The 17,420-nt window shown below is 49.8% G+C and overlaps 1 protein-coding gene and 1 pseudogene across 2 annotated transcripts; both read right to left on the bottom strand.

The window, feature by feature from the left end:
* Positions 1-223: 223 nt before the first annotated feature.
* LOC120689287 lies at positions 224-7,531 on the bottom strand (annotated as a pseudogene). The gene is made up of 15 exons (XR_005681213.1): positions 7,231-7,531; positions 6,001-7,133; positions 3,808-3,930; positions 3,660-3,733; positions 3,316-3,376; positions 3,079-3,225; positions 2,900-2,985; positions 2,528-2,597; positions 2,259-2,387; positions 1,915-2,138; positions 1,282-1,386; positions 1,054-1,206; positions 849-937; positions 660-740; positions 224-558 (listed from the first exon to the last, which is right to left on the bottom strand). The product of XR_005681213.1 is annotated as a DNA repair protein RAD16-like (transcript).
* Positions 7,532-16,054: 8,523 nt separating this feature from the next.
* On the bottom strand, positions 16,055-16,921 carry LOC120695502 (glycine-rich cell wall structural protein-like). Its single transcript, XM_039978732.1, has one exon. The coding sequence runs from the start codon at positions 16,919-16,921 to the stop codon at positions 16,055-16,057; it is 867 nt and encodes a 288-aa protein (XP_039834666.1).
* Positions 16,922-17,420: the final 499 nt, after the last annotated feature.

Raw genomic sequence — 17,420 nt, 5'->3', positions numbered from 1 at the left:
AACAAATCACCTGCCGGGTGCCGGCTGATGCGACGCTGGCGCCCGCCTGCGCGAGGCAGGTACGGCATCGCAATCGGCGGACAGGACCCGCCGACCCGGTTCTCCTGCGGGTCTCAGGTGCTCCTCAGCGCACACGATTACGCACGACCCATGAGGCACCGCACACATATGCCACCAGCTCTTGACTGGGCTGGCAAGCGGCATCCCGACCCTGCACCCAGAATCACGCCAAATAACACCCTCTTCTTTCCCAAACGGCTGCTCCAAGCGCGTTCCACTTGCACGCGCAATGAGCAGGGATACTACTACCATCGCCCAGGTTCCAAAACTCAAGGGTACTCTGGCCTGCCTAGGGATGGCTTCCTAATCATTGTCAGTTACACTGAAGTTTGAGAGTCGACAAGCTATGCTAACATTTGATGGTCTCAGGGTTCCAGCACGTCGGCGCTCCTAGGGTACGCTACGCTACTCATGTCCAGCAGCAGTTAGATCTGGAACAGAAACTTGAGGTCTGCCTCCGTAAGCTTCGACATGGCATCCGGCGAGTCGCCCACGGTGCTGCGGCAGAGAGAGGAGAAAGGACAGCACTGACATCAGCAGGCAGGCGGCGAAAACATTAGTACGCGATGCTGGACGGGAAAGAGAGATTTAGTTGTTACCCTTCGAACACCAGCTGCTTCTTCTGTTGCAGTTGCAGTATGCGCTCTTCTACGGTGTCCTTGATCACAAACCTCGTGCTCCTGCCGTACCACAACCACAAGATAGTTTGAAAACACAGATGGATATGGCCCAGAGAAAACATGACCAATGATTCAATTAATCAGCATTGAAAGATAATGCTACTGAACTTGATTGGCTTGAACTGTCCAATTCGGTGGATGCGATCCTGGGCTTGGCTTTCCACTGCTGGATTCCACCAAGGGTCCATCAGGAAAACCTATCCAGCATGTTATAAATCCACTATCAGGAAGAAAAAAAAAACAGGCGCACCGAATTCTATTTGGAACTATGCTTACTTAAAGTAATGGGGGGAAAAGAATTGACAAAGCTCACATGAGATGCAACAGTGAGATTCAGAGCTACTCCTCCAGCTTTCAGGCTCATCAGGAAGATCCTGCAGTCTGGGTCATTGGTGAAGGTGTCTATGGCTCTTCCCTTCTCGGTGATGTTCATGGCCCCATTCAGCTGGACACACTTGATGCCGGACTGCCAAATCATCTTAAATTATTTTCAACTGTTGATGGAAAAGACCGCAAGGGTATGCAAATTATCAATACTTACCTTCTCCAAGGAGAATTGAATCAGATCCGAGAATGATGTGAACTGGCTGAACACAATCCCTTTGGCAGAGCCATCACGCTCAATCATGTTTCGTACCTCCTCTCTCTGCATAATTGGGCGAAAAGGTCAGAGATAAGATAGTTTATGGGAATGATCGTGATTGGTGTAATACTCATAGATTGATACACTACAGCGCTCTGCTGGTCAGCCATGAGGAAAGAAACAGCCACAGCAGTGGTTTACTGGTAGTAGATCTAAGGGAGATTAAGCCTCTAAATTCCATCACATTAGGCCAAAATGTGCTGTGTAGACTTCCAGGTCCCTAGTGACTTTGTATGCTCCCATGACCTCTAAACTCCAAAGAGACATAAATATACAATCGCCACAGTATTCGGACTAATCACTCCATTAATTTACTGTCACAACTGTGGAATCATGTGTACTTGCGAGTCCCCATGTGGCTACTCGATCCAAATTTAGTGAAATTTTAGGTCTGCAAGGTTCTTACAGAACATATAAAGAATAATGCCTAACCATATTTTGGTTTCTTCAGCGAGTTGCATATAAAAACATGGCATCATAATACAACAAAGTAGAAAGAACATAAAATACAATAGCAATTGTCTGACTTACCAAGGCATCAATTTTTGTACTCGTCTTAAAATCCTCAAGGCTCGGTAGTCTGCTCAGTATTCCAGAGCGTTTGCCTTGACACTACGAGTTACCTTTTCAACTGAACCTTTTGTTGTTAAGTCAACAGTAAGAGGTACTGAACAGGATGGACATGAAACGTTCCCCAAAGTTGCAGAGTAGTCCATCAAACAAGTCTTGCAGAATGCATGATCGCAAGAGGTAACCTTTACCAAAATAGTCAACGCGTGAAAGACTGAAAGTCAGCTTCTCATCAGCGCAAAACAAGAATGAATAGCGTATACGCTTTGCTAACTATTCTCATTTTTTAGGGGCAATCTACTAACCACAACATCTTCAGCCACACTATGACATATACCACATTGGCTTTCCATGGACTCATTTCCTTCATTTTTAAATGCTTCACGAGGTCCTGCTGTCTTAGAATATGCTACAAGGTAGGGATGATCAACAGCCTAAAATTTTGCCAGGACAAGCAACATGTTACTTTCCAAACTCAAAATAGTTAAAGGTGCAATTCTACATGAATGAGGCACTGGACATGGGATTCTGTCTAAGGAGATTTGTCTGTCCATCAGAAATGTTAACAACTCACCTGTCTCAACCTCGTGAGAAGATCGAAGATATGAGCATAGTTGTTCATCAGTGTTCCAGCAACTACATATCTGCAGAAAAGAAGTGCAAAAGTAAAAAAAATCACTAATTTTTGCATGGAAAAGCAAGTGGAGGAAAAGATCATTTGAATTAACAGAACAACTTAACAAATGCCATCCAGTTCCAGTGAATACACCAAAAAAAAAAAGCATGCTCCATTTCAAATTGAATGGAACCATGAATTTAGAAGAAAGGGTTCATTGCTCAGAGCAAATTGAATATCCCATTTTTGAAGGACCATCTCCATTATAACCACAGAAATCTGCTTGCTAGTCTGTAACTCTGTATGCACAAGTAGGAAGCGACAACTTACGAATCAAACTGTGTGACGCTTTGAGTATACAAAGCTTCATAGAATTCCATTTCGTTTTTATCAAAAGAGTCCCGCCTCAAAGTCACCTATCATGTAAAAATTTAAATGCTTATAAAGGGAATGTAAATGAGGAAAATAAAAGGGTGTTACAGTGAAGATGTAAGCAACTGCGCACTCACAATCTTTGGTGGAATAGCAAGATCTGCAGCCCGGCCTTTTTTGGTGCGCCTTAATACTATGCCTTTCAGAACTTTCTCCTTCAGAAGCATCATGGCTCTTTTGCCTTCATCACTTGCTGAACCTGACTGTATTGCCCTTGCTATGTACTATTAAATATTTGCTTTCTGTCAGCACACTGACATGACAAACAAATAACGCACAAAACTAAGGTGACATTACTGGACCCTGTAGCTCACCTTATTCCACCAGCAGAAGTGCCTAACAGATGAGTGACCACAGTCGCACTGCTTCTTCATACTGCAGGAGAATGTAGGTACGATGATCAGGTCTTCAATCCAAAGGAATAAACGACATGAGGTGGACAGTGAAAGCTCGTAGCCTATGCAATATAACTGCAAGAAAATAACATTTATTTTCTACTTTCTTCCCAAATTATATGATTGCTGTAACTTGTATATTATTGACAAATCACGTTTTTAAGCTGAAAAGTATCCTTTACCATTTCAAAGGTAACAACTAAATGGGTGTTAGCTTCACTGGACGAGATTAATGAAAAGTAGTAAGGCTTTGCACATCTTACCTGGTATCTAGTATCTCACAGTTACAGTCCTTGCAGAAATAGTTTGAATAGGGGAAGATTTGCAAGAAGCGAATCTGAGAAAGCAGTGTGTAAGAACAAATAATCTAGAAGGTATTATATTTTGTTTGTTCAGATATTAGTTACGCACAAGTGAGTAAAGTTCTCCAACGCGGTTCTGCAAAGGTGTCCCACTCAGAGCCCACTTGTATTCTGACTCCAATGCAAAAATAGCCCTTGCAGTATTACACCGTCTATCTTTTATGAAGTGAGCCTGAACACACAAAATGGAAAGAAAGAGCAATTCATTGAGAAAAGGATTAGGATCATTAGGTGTTCAATTATTAATACAGAATATTGATATACACATCTAAGGAAATATGCCAGCATATTATGCACTGCTGGAGTTATCACAAAAGTGTATTTCCCAAACACAAACATTTGTACATTTTTTCAAAAACATTGAGTAAATGGAACCCACTTGGAATATATCCACTTCCACTTGATAGAATCTGTTATGTATGTTAACTACTACTTAACCCCAAACATCGAGTAATAGATGGACTAATTAGCTTGTCCTACACGTCATTTGTATTTAAAAACAGAGGTAGTATACCATACCAGGTACAATGCTAAAAAAAAAGAATACAAATAGTTAGACCTGACACCAGGCTTATGGATAACAATCCCTTGGATGGTTAGATCTGACACCAGGTTATTGGTCCACAAATCAGTATTGAGAAATTTTGACATAACAAGGATATTAAATAACATCATAAAGCAACGACGCAACAAGAAAACATGGGAGACATGCATAGCTACAAAATCTATGGGTTTTGCACAATGTTAGGCTAGGTGCTAGGCGGATTCTAGGCGGTGACCCACCACCTAGAGCCTAGGCGGGATTAAGCGGGATTAGGCGTTTCAAGGCGTTTTCCTAGGCGGTACAATATACTACGTATACTTCACCATATACTCTAAAAAGAAAAGGAAAAATGAGGAACTAGTGGGCCTTGAATTGAAAAGAAAGGCCCAAAGCAGCCCACCAAATCAGCCCAACCCGAATCTCAACCCCACTCCCACCTTATCCATTCGATTCCATCACCTCTGCCTCCAACCCGCCGTCGCCTCTGCCCAGTCCGCCCGCCCGCCCACCTGCGACGCGCAGGCCGCCGTTCCTCCTCCTCCTCCGCGCCCGCCCCTGCCTCCTCCTCCTTCGCCGCGCGCACGCCCCTACCACCTCCTCCGCCGCGCGCACGCCCCTACCTCCTCTGCCGCCACCCGTACCCTGCTTCCTCCTTCGCCGGCGCGCGTCCCCGGCCTCCTCCTCCGCCGCCGCCCTCTGCTCTGCCTCATCCCCGGGTCGCCGGATCTGCCTCGTCCCCGGCCCCTAACACCTCCCCCGCCGGCGCCGACGAGCTGGCGCCGCCTAGGGGTCCGCCTACCCCCTAGGCGAGGCGGTACCCTGCCGCCTAGCGCATAAGCGCGCCTAGGCGAGCGCGGAATAGCGCCTTGTGGAACATTGGTTTTGCATAACTAATTCTCAATTTTCCTGCATTATCCAAATGGTGCAGCAAACATTAACAAAATAATACATACAAGCAGAAATTACCAAACACCTGCAATGTGATGTGTTTGGTACGCTACAATATTATAAGCCAAAAAAACTTTCGCATAATATTTTTTTTAATCTAATTAGTAATCAAATATTCAAATTTTATGTTTGGATATTGGATATGTCAACTCCAAAGAAACAGTACAGGGCATACAAACATACAAGAAAATAATTGGCTATTATAGCAGGCAAACGACACTTGTCATCACATCCAAAGCATGATTGACATAAGTTAGGAAAAAGGGCCAACAATTTCCAGTTAGGAAGCATGACTGAGTTGATTTAGGTACTATGATCACACAAATGTTACCAACTTTTCGAGCATCGGTGAAACATGGAATAACTGCTCTGGGATCCTAACTCCTAAGCACTAGATACTCTAACCATACAAACAGTAAGTTGCAGATAGCTTGTGAATGCTATGAAGGTGGCATTTTCTGCCCTGATCTATATAATATCAAATTTACATGGAGGCTACCATTTGAATTTTCCTCAGATCAAATAGTAGAAAGTCACCTCCATTTTCTACAGATCAGTAGGTAACTTGTACTGAAGCAACTAATCAATTAGTCATATTCCAGAAAACAAATCAAAGAAACAGTTCACTGGTTTGCAATTGTCACAGTATCCACATTGCTAAATTGATCCCTTCATGAGATTTTCTAAATGCAACTATAAATTATATCACTCAAAAACATTAAAATGAAGCATGACAGGTAAATAAATCACCTCATCCAAGATGATCCGCTCCCACCGCACAGAGTGCAGAGGTGACTGACCCCTTGACTGTCTGACCAGTTCATCAGCCAATTCATCAAAATCCGCAATCTCCTCATCACCATCCTTCTTATGATCCTTTCTCTTTCCCTTCCCCCTGCTGCCGCCCCACTTCTTGCTCTCCTGCTTCGCCTGCTTCTCAGTTCGCACGGCATCAGGCCCACAAAAATACTTCAAGTGCACCTTCAGGTTGTTGGGGTAAAACAATTTGTTGCAGTATTGGCACCGGATCTTGGGTGGCATGATGTGCTTCCGGTAGTCCGCCTGAATGGTGGAGTAGGTGGTGACGACGAAGTCGTAGTTGTTGAAGTCGAACTTGTGCGTGCCCCGCTTGGCGCCGTGGTAGATTAGCACGCGCGCTCTGCCACTGGCGGTGTGCCGCTCAATCTCCTCGGTCCACTGGATGACGGCCACAACCGGGCAGACGACCAGCGGGCACCCGACCCGGCGCATCGGATGCCCCGCCGAGGATGAGGATGAGGATGATGCTGCCGCGGAGTGGTGGTGGCCCGGGGGCCGGAGGCGGCGCGCGGTGAGGACGAGCGATATGGCCTGGATGGTCTTCCCCATCCCCATCTCGTCGGCGAGGATGCCGCCCCGCGAGACGGAGGCCTCCTGCGCCAGCGCCCACGCGAGCCACTCCTTCTGGAAGCGCAGGAGCGGGAGGACCACCTCCGGGGCCGGGTCCGCGGTGGGCACGGCCGCCGCGGCCCCGGCGTCGTCCGGGACCTCACCGTGGCCGCCGTCCTTCCCCCGCTCGTCGAGCCACCTTTCGTTGGCCGTCTCCCACACCTGCCACGGCAGAGGCAGCAGATCCTCGTCCCTCGCCTTCTTCCCCCTCCTCCTCCTCCTCCCATCCCGGTTCCGCGTCCGGTTCAGCACCGGCGGCGGAGGCGGCGGCGCAGCCATCGCGGGCGCCGGCGCGGGCGGCGCGTCCTCATCGGGCACGAACCCCTCGTCGTCGTCGTCGTCTCCCACCTCGTCCTCGGAATGGGCGACGAAGTCGGAGTCGGAGGTGCTGTCGGAGGGGAGCTCGTCCTCGTCCTCCTCCTCGTCGCGGCGGCGCCGCTGGCCGCGGCTGGATCCTGCGAAGGAAACGGGGGGGACAGGGGGGTTAGGGTTCCGGGGGAATCAGATTAGGTTAGGGTCGCGAGGGGGGTTTAGGGTCCGGCGGCGACTCACCGGAGGAGGGGTCCCCGGCTCCGCGCGGCATGGCGGCGCGGGAGGAAAAACCCTGGGTGGTTAGGAGTCGCGGGGAGGGGAATTGGAGGGGTGATGGGTGGGGGCATTTGTATGACTTGGGGAATTGTCAGATTAGGTTTTGGAGGGAGGCGAATTGGCGGGAACTTGCAGGGGAAGGAGTCGACCCGGTCGGCGACTCAGCGGGGAAGTGTGCTCCGGAAGGAGGCGCCGGTAGCTCGCCTCGGGCTCTCCATCCATGAGTCAGGCAGCAGCCTGCGAGGTGCTCGTGTTCCACGTCCACGGGCTTCGCTTCACAGGAGTGACGGGTACGGACGGGCTCTGGCCACCGTGCACGGCGTATACCGCGTCCGTTTTACACTTTTTTTTTATATTTATTATCGCTTGATCAAGACGCGTCCTCTGCTAATCTGTTTCCACCATTGTACCCCCCAGAAACAGATGTGTTGTTACTTTATACGGTGATGATCGTGCAACGTTGTCCATGTAACCGGTCCACAAGAAACTCAATCAGAGAATCATTTCCCTTCCAACAAAATCCAGCACCATGGCCGTAACGGAGTTCCGATGGAGAATGCGAGTTGGTGGCCACTACTGTGTTGTACTCCGATCCTCTAAAATCCACACAATTAAGGGGTGGTTTAGTCGGTGAAAAAGTTTGAATTTAAGTTCCGTAGCAGGTTTTGTTGTTACTTGACAATTAATGTCTAATCATGAATTAATTACTGTCATTTGATTCATCTCGTATGAATCGATTAAACTGTATAATTAATTATTTTTTCAATTGCATTTAATGATCCATGCATGTGTTCGAACATTCGATATGACGGGTATTGCGCAAACTTTTTTGAAAACTAAACGCTGCCTAAGGCATTGTCTGGTTCTTTCAGTTTAAGTCATAAGTCTCGTCATATCGCATGTTTATACACCAATTAGAAGTAATAAATGTAGACTTATTAGAAACTAATTTCATAAATCATGACTTAATCTATTAAGCCTAATTAGTTCATAATTTAATCACTAATCGCTACAGTAACCAACAACTAATCATGTATTAATTATACTTAATAAATTCGCTTAGAGTTCTAATTGCAATTTATACAATTAGTTTTATATTAAATTAGCATTTTAATATTCAAATTGACATCCGAATATTCTAGCGAGGCACGGCAGTCGGTTTGTGATGGCTGTCATTGCCACCATGGCCAGGAACTCCGTCCTGCTCCTTGTTCTGGCCGCCGGGCGGGCCTGGAGCCCTGGACGACTCCGCGACGCAACAAGATCGAGCCGGCACTGGTACTGCGGATGTCCGGCAACAACTCCTGCGTCGTCCTGCCCCACGAGGTGCCCGGCGCCGTCGTGCAGCTGCAAGCAGGTCCCGCCATTGACCTGGTGAAAAGAAACCAGGCCGCCAATGGCGTCGCGGTCGACGTTGCGGCAGGCGCGCGCGGGCCTGATCGGTTTCGCTGGCAAGCACGCCGCCGACGCGCCATTGGCCCTGTTAAGTGACTGCTAGATGCTAATTATGATGTTAAATAAAGTCAGTTTACTTTAGAATCTCTACGTTAGGAACTCTGAAGAATCTAATGAGACATTTAACTACGTAATTAGAGAATGGATACTGTGGCATCACTATAGCCAATAATCGATTAATTACCGTCATTAGATTCGTTGCGAAAAATTATATTTATCTCTAAAAAAATTCATATATGCATATGAGATTTCTTTTTCGATTTTTGTGCGCTAACAGAACCAAACAGGGTCATTGTTTTCCAGTGCCACTGTGGTAAGAATACGCGGGACCACTGCCACTGTCGTCCGGCGGCGGCTCCGGTGTGCACCGCGTGGGCAGAGAAAACTGTTTGCCGGCTCGCCTCCAATAATGAATCTGGCAGGTGACCGACGGCGATCCCATCCCCAAGCATTTACGACCAGAGCTGTGTTTAGATGGAGGGAAAAGTAAATGTGAAAAGTCATATAGGACACGGTAGCATCCTGTAGTATTTTTTGTTTGTTTGTGGTAAATATTGTCTTATCATGATCTAACTAGGATTAAAAGATTCGTCTCGCAACGTACATCAAAACTATGCAATTAGTTTTTTTATTTACCTACATTTAGTACTCCATGCATAAATTATTTGTTATATTTAATGTTTTGATGTGATGGAGATGTGATGGAAAATTTGAATTTTTGAGGGTTTTTTTTGGCATCTAAACACACCCCAGCAGCAGCTGCCGACGGAGATGGAGATGGAAAGAGCTGCAGCCCGTGCCCATCCACTCCGTGCCCCCGGCGATGCCGCCGTGCATGTGCATGTGCATGGGTCTTGACCAGTTGACGTGCAGGTGTGCGACAGTCCAATCAAGATGTTCGAAAGAGATGCGGAGAAGAAAGCGCCCGCGCGAACGGACCAAGGTCCGGTGGCTAGCTCCGGCAGTGGCCGAGCTGCCCACCGCGGTTCGAATCCCTTCGGGATTCCACCGGGTGTCAGGTCCTGTTTAGATGTTTACATGTAAACGCAAAAAAACCGTAAACATATTAAAGTGAAATGGAATCTTGCTAATTTGAAGTATTAAATGAAGTCTATTTACAAAACTTTTTGCATGGATGGGCTGTAAATCGCGAGACGATTCTAATTAGCCTACTTAATCCATGATTTGCAACAGTAATGCTACAGTAACCATCCGCTAATTATTGATTAAACATAGATTAATTAGCATCATTAGATTCGTCTCGCGATTTGCAACTCATCTATGCAAAAAGTTTTACAAATAGACTTAATTTAGTACTTCAAATGCCCTCTTTACATCTTTACACAATTTTACAAAATGAACTAAACACACCCAGTCGCACGGGAAAAATTCCCCCGAAGGGTACTGGGGTGGGTGTCGTGTAAGATCGCGACGCACAGTTAGGGTTCACATACGGTTGGGAATCGGTCCGGTTTAACCGGTTACCGGTCCGGTTTCGGTTTAGGCCGGTATCAAACATGTCCAAATTCAAAATTTAAATTTGAATTTAAAAAAATGAAAAATTCTCAAAAAATTCCTAAAAATACTTCAATGTGCGACGAATCTAATGGTGTCAAATTTTCTCAAAAATTCATTTATTTAGTATAGCTTGCGGGGATTTGAAGTTAAACAAAAAAACACATACACAAGTATACAAATACAATATAAAAGTAGTACAAAAAAGGATTAGATGGTTCATTTAGGCTAAAACATGTTATACAAATATTCATTTAGTATACTTTGCGGGCATTTGAATTTAAACAAAAAAAATTGAATTTGACGTGTTACCAGTCAAACCGAAAGGTCAAACCGTTTGCACAGAGAATTTTAAATTCAAATTTGATTTCAAACAGTTTGAACCGGTTTCCGACCAAACCGGTCCGGTATACCGATACCGGACCCGCCGGTTTGGCCGGACCGGTCGGTAAGGTAAACCTGCGCGCGCACAGTGCGAACAAGCTCCGACCACCCATCGACCAAAGCACGAAAATCTCTGAAAAAAATTCAGTAGTACTACTGTATTATTCACTTGACTCATTTTTTTGCATGGATTATGACAAAAGCACTTGTTGGTTGACACTGACAATATCGAGCTCTTTTTGAGCACGCGCTAGCTACACAGCGACACACAGTTCCCAGAGACGAGCGAGATCAACTGTAATTTAATTTAACCACGTCGTAACGAGCGTTTGGAAGGAAAGGAAGCAGAGGGCGTCCGTTACGCAGGCCGCATTGCATGCGGGCATGCAGCCATGCACAACCTTCTTCCCAGTCGACGGCTCATCAACGCCCGCCGCCGCCCGCGCCAGCACCGGCGCCGCCGCCAGCACCCGCGCCCATCCCGACGCCCACGCCGACGCCAATTCCGATGCCGAGGCCGCCGCCGCCGCCTCCGCCTCCGCCCATACCAACGCCGCGTCCCAGGCCGCCGCCGTGCCCGAGGCCTCCTCCGGCACCGCCACCAAGGCCGCCCCCGGCGCCTCCCCCTCCACCGAGGCCGCCGCCGCCTCCTCCACCGAGGCCGCCGCCGCCTCCTCCACCAATGCCACCGCCGCCGCCAAGACCTCCGCCATGACCGAGTCCTCCGCCCGCTCCGCCGCCGAACCCACCGCCAGAGCCTCCGCCCGCTCCGCCGCCGAACCCACCGCCAGAGCCTCCGCCCAGCCCACCGCCTCCGCCACCGCCCATGCCGCCGCCGCCACCACCACCAAGCCCGCCTCCTCCGCCCGCCCCACCTCCCATGCCACCACCAGCTCCAAAACCTCCTCCCTTGCCGCCTCCAAGTCCACCACCTCCACCGCCACCCATACCGCCACCTCCACCGCCACCAAGGCCGCCACCACCGCCGGCTCCACCACCAGCTCCAAAGCCACCACCTGAGCCTCCTCCGAGCCCACCGCCTCCACCGCCACCCATTCCGCCGCCGCCTCCGCCACCAAGGCCGCCTCCACCACCAGTTCCACCGCCCATGCCACCACCGGCACCAAAGCCGCCGCCTTTGCCGCCACCTCCCCCGAGTCCGCCGCCGCCTCCTCCTCCAAGGCCGCCGCCGCCTCCACCACCAAGCCCGCCTCCTGCACCACCTCCCCCACCGGCCCCGCCACCAAAGCCGCCTCCTGCACCACCTCCACCTCCAAGGCCACCGCCCCCTCCGCCACCTCCTCCACCGCCCATCCCGCCGCCACCACCAAGGCCGCCCCCAGCTCCACCTCCGCCTCCAAAGCCTCCACCGCCTCCAAATCCGCCGCCGCCGCCGCGGCAGCGGCCGAAGCGGCAGTCACGGCCGAACGGCCCGCGGCCGAAGCGCGGACCGTGCCCGTACCCTTTCGGGCCATGGCCGTAGTCGTCGTCGAAATGATGAGCAGAAACAGAGCATGTCAAGCAGAGGAAGGCAACGAGGAGGATAGCCCAAACAGGCTTCCTGAGGTGGACGGCCATCGCCATCCTTGGAATGGCGGCAATGGCTGGCTTGCGGGCTAGCCGCTGATCGCTAGCTATGTTCTTGAGGTGGAGTGCTTTCTTCTTGCCTGGTTCGAAGTGGGGAGCTCGTATGCTTATATAGGGAGGGAGGGAGGGAGCGGTCGAGAGTAGGCGGTGGAGTGAAGTCTAGTGCTGTGCTGCGTCGACATTGTTGACGATCGTCAACTTGCCTGTGAGTTGCCGCGTTTCGGACAGGTGAGAGGTAGGGAGAGCATTAAGTGTTTGCATGCATGCATGGTGCCCTACTGCTCTTCGTTTTCAATAATCCTTTGATTTGACGGGATGAAATGAAACACTGTTCCTTACTAGTGGTACGAGCAGTAGCTTCATATAGTGAGTGCTTCGTTTTCATTTACGGAGTGTACTAATCAACGAAGGGAAAAATCAACAAGTGATACTACACCATCCATCACTGCGCCACTGATCGAATCGATTCTTTCACAATTATTTGGGTAGTTCTGGTACTTTTTTTTTAGAAGAGCGTAGTTCTAGTACTCACTTTGGTACTCGCGTCAGAGTACTCGCGTTCTGCGTCGTGTTCCACGACGGGAGCGAGCGAGCACGGCGTGGCCTGCAAATCTTCATGGGCCATGGGCGATCCGCCACTGGCAAACCGGGAATGCATTGCATCAAGCGTCTTCCTCCACAGTCCACAGCACAGACTGTGCGGACGGCTACGCCCGCCATAATGTGTTGGCGCGGCTACCACCGGTAGCATTGATGCTGATGCGACCAGTCTCGATCCGGAGGTGACCGGGTCGGCATCCACGCTTCGACATTCATCGTCCACGACGGCGGCGAGTGAACAGACGCTGAAGCCCAGCAAATTGCAATCGCCATGAATCACCAACGCGGCTGGTTGACCGATCGGCCTGTGCGGTGACGGTGACGCTGTGGGCGCAGTTGGCCTGCTCACCAGTGCTTCACCACCCCTCTGGGTTGGCAGTGGCAGCGCACGCAATGCGTGGGAGACGGGGGCATGCCGGGAGCTAGCAGATGAGGAGCAGTTACCAGGCCCGTACCGGCAAATTCGAGGGCCCTGTGCGAAACAATGGACTGGGTTCTAGTGGCCTAGTGCAGGATCGCGAATACCAAGCGATAGCAGCTGGCAAGCGCGATAAGCGCGATGTGCTGTGTGAAAGCACAAATGTTCGAAGTCACACGTGTGACTGGTAGTTAAATCATCACAAAAGGTCTAATAACTAATTTTTTGTTCCGGAATAATTTCTTTTATTGCTGGAACAATTGTTATTGTTTGAGCAACAAATTTTTTTTCCAAAAAAAGTTTGTTTTAGCAACAAAGCATTGAGGGGCCTGGTTTATTAGGCCGATTTTAGGTTCAAAATATGGAATCATGGAGAGGTTGTGGTGCTGTGATAGGTCCACTCGAGATCACACACCTGACCCCGAGTAGCACCCATGTAAAAGAAAGTGATAAGTGATACGCCTACAATGATTTATCTTTTAGGAGTAATTTGAGCCATATTTTGCTACAAATTGTATCAATAATTAACTAAATTAAAGTATTTACATGACTATATCTAATGTATATCTAATATTTTGGGGGCCCTTCAAATTCGGGGGCCCTGTGCGGTCGCACGGCCCGCACGTGCTTAGATACGGGCCTGGCAGTTACTCAGGCATTGAAGGCTCCCAACCGCCTCGGCCTCGCGCCCTTGCCCGCCATTGATGCGGTGCCCTTATCTGCCAACCAGGCCGCGAAGAGCTGGTCGGGCCCTAGCTCCGGCGGCCACCGTCAACGGCGGTTGACTTTTGCAACGCTCTGCCGAGCTGCCGAGGCACATGGGCAGAGACGCAGAGTTCAAACAAGCAGAGGCGAAGAACGCGTCAGATCAGACTCTCGTCTACCCTTTGAGTATGAATAAAATTTGGTTTTTCTTTTAATTTGCTATGTCTAAGTTGATTTAAGTCAGCATTGAGCCCATGAATGAATGCTAAAAGAAAGAGAAAATTTCAATAGGAACCAGGGAAAAAATAAGAGAAAATCATGAAAACTGTTAAAATATTTGGTAATTGCCAAGACAGGAAACACGAACTAAATAATGAGCTAGAGCGAAATCCAGACAGATCGCAAACAATACTTCAAATGCAAATCTCGAGCAAACGAAGTCCAAATCCAACGAAACTTGGAGGATAGCTTCGTATCTACCCCGTAAATATATCCCCAAAAGATCTTTCCCAAAAGATTAACAGATCGTGGGAAATTAAGGGAAGATCAAAGAGAATTGGGGTTTTCCCAAGAACCCAAAAATCCCAATTCATGAGAACTCGCGATTCCAGCGGGTTTGGCACTAGGCTAGATAGATTAGAATCGTCACAACGAGTCCATCAAACCACGAATCGAAGAACTTGACTCCTCCAAACACGAAACACATCAAAAGAGGAGAAATCAAGTCCAAAACGCAAAGGGAAGGGAAGGACGAAAAGCTCAGCACACACGGGTGAATCTCAAAACAATTTCATTCGAAAATCACGGAGGAATTCACCTATACAAAAGGCTAGAGCCGACCACACCATCATCCACCCTCTAGATTGAAGAGATTAGCTATAATCTAATCTTCCTTTGCGTTGGAGACCTTGGCCCTAATCTGGAGCAGGGGAAGGGGGAAGAAAAAACCGAAAAGGACTCAAGAGACTCGAAGCCCACGACCTGGAGAAGGGGCGACTTAAATACCCGGCTGCCGCGGCCAGACCGGTCAGGACTGGTCCATGGGACGGGTCAGACCGGTTGGGTCTGCAGCAGCTCGCTGTACAGACTCAATCGACGGCAGAGTTTCTTTCTTTGACTCGAAGTCTTTGCTGCGATGTCGTCACGTCGACGAAGTTCCGGTTTGCGGTTTTGGAGGGTCCGCGAAACCCGGGTAGGTGGCCGGTTTTGAGAAAACCGTCAAAACTCCTCGCGCGGGAAGATTCCCGCCTCCACGCTGTGGCCCTAGACGCCGTTCCCGCCTCGGCCTTCTGACGGCCCTAGACGCCGCCCGATGCCCGTCACCTCCTCGCCCGCAGCGAGGCCCTAGACGCCGTCGACGCCCGTTGCCTCCGTCAGTCCCGAGACCGATGCCCGTGCCTTCACGACTTGGCGTCTTCAACCGTCGTCCGCCTCCTTGGTTTTGTGGCGCAAACCAAGAAACCCGCCTTCCGTCGCCGCTTGCGCCATCGATCCAGGAATGGACGCCGCAGCTGCCACCCGGCCTGAGCTCCTCCACGGCAGCTCTCCGTCGACACTCGACGCCCGTGTACCTGCAATCCAATGACCAAGCGCACGATCACACCGCACGGTTGACAATTCACTCATCACAGACAGGATAGAGTACTCTCGTTCCTCAATTAGCATTCTCTCATGGTCGCATGACACACCAGTATCAGGCCTCGTGTAGGACCATTTACATTTAACATGGTCCTCGCGAGGCGAAGCGAGATGGAAGAAGAGTAGAATAATGCCGTTAAGGTGGAATATCGAGAACGACTACAACAAATAGTTCGCAGGAAGTTAAGCTCGAAATGATGAGTAAATCATAGATACACTCTTTCTTCACTAGAAATTCTTTGGAATACATAGTACAATGTAGTTCAAGACTTAACTCCATGCATCCCTACAATTATATGGTGTGGACATAAACTTACTGCCTCAAGCTGAATTCATCACTAGATACAATCAAATCTAAATTTACACACACGTTAAATCAAGGTAGACCCACATGGTTACATATTACGAGAAACAATAACATCATGTATACAGAGAAGGAGAAACATAACATCATGTATATATATAGAGCTTTGCAGAGCTTGCCCCTTACAGACCACGACCTTCTCCAATACCGCTGCCGCCTCCAACATCAACCTCGGCACCGAAGCCACCTCCATGTCCACCGCTAAAACCTCCTTTGCTACCAAGACCTCCACCAACACCACTTCCCACACCAGCCCCTGCACCGAAGCCACCTCTATATCCGTTGCCAAGTCCTCCTCCACCAGCCCCGCCTCCCACACCAGCCCCTGAGCCAAAGCCACCTCTGTGTCCACCGCCAATACCTCCTCCATCGCCAAAACCTCCTCCGCCACCAATACCTCCACCAGCACCGACTCCTACACCAAACCCTGTGCCAAAGCCTCCTCCTCCACCGAGACCCCCACCCACACCACTTCCTATACCCGCACCAGCACCAATGCCTCCGCCATGGCCACCACCAAGGCCACCGCCAACACCACCTCCAAACCCACCACCGCCACCAAGCCCTCCGCCAAAACTACTGCCAGCTCCTGCTCCACTACCGAAACCACCACCAAATCCACCGCCACCTCCGCCTCCAAACCCACCTCCAGTACCACCACCGATACCTACGCCACCACCATGACCAAACCCACTACCATGGCCTCCCCCTAGTCTGCCACCACCACCTAGACCTCCCCCTCCACCGGCACCAATGCCGATACCGCCACCCGTTTCAAGCCCTCCACCTCCGCCACCCCCCAAACCACCACCTCCTCCAAAGCCCTTGCCACCTTTCACGTACCCGGCAAACCAGCATTTACGATCAAACCATCCATGGCCAAAGCCAAACCGTCGACCACCGATGTTGGCCAGGGCAACGGTGCTCAGCTCAGGAACGATGCCGAGGAGGAGAAGCAAGAGCACATTGCTGCGTCTGCCACTAGTCATGGTTAAGCGTGGCATGCTGCCTAGCTAGATAGCTAGTAGCCAGGTACTAGCTAGAACTCTGATGTCAAGTGATGCCTCCTCCATTGACAAGGCATACAACCTTATATAGATGGACGCAGATGGAAGGCCGGGGTGGGAGGCCCGTGCGTGCCGAGGGTAGGAGGGGAGGTTTGCATGGATATGGAGTGAGCCCATTGATTATGGCTGGACTGCGTTCGGTGAACGGTTGGGATAGCGGGAAAGGGATTCGTGATGAATGGTGTTCAGAAGGAAGGGGTGACCATCGACGTCCAAAAGTCAAGCATAAATGCATGGATGACCACAAAGAAGAGGTAGAGAACAATGGTGCAGGCGTCAGGCCCAGTAAATAAATGGGCTGAAACACTATTTATCCCAGGCGCATCTTTGTTTTCGAGGGCCGGCCCTGATGAGCGGATGCGCCTGATTGTTGCGGCTCACTGCTTCTTGAGAAGCTAACAGAGATATGTCAGCATCTCCG

Source organism: Panicum virgatum, chromosome 2K, assembly GCF_016808335.1.
Source record: "Panicum virgatum strain AP13 chromosome 2K, P.virgatum_v5, whole genome shotgun sequence".
NCBI lineage: Eukaryota > Viridiplantae > Streptophyta > Magnoliopsida > Poales > Poaceae > Panicum > Panicum virgatum.
This window is presented reverse-complemented; position numbering and strand designations above follow the sequence as displayed.

Excerpts from the sequence above, each read along its gene's own strand:
- LOC120695502 (XM_039978732.1), bottom strand. The coding sequence starts at position 16,921 with ATGACTAGTGGCAGACGCAGCAATGTGCTCTTGCTTCTCCTCCTCGGC.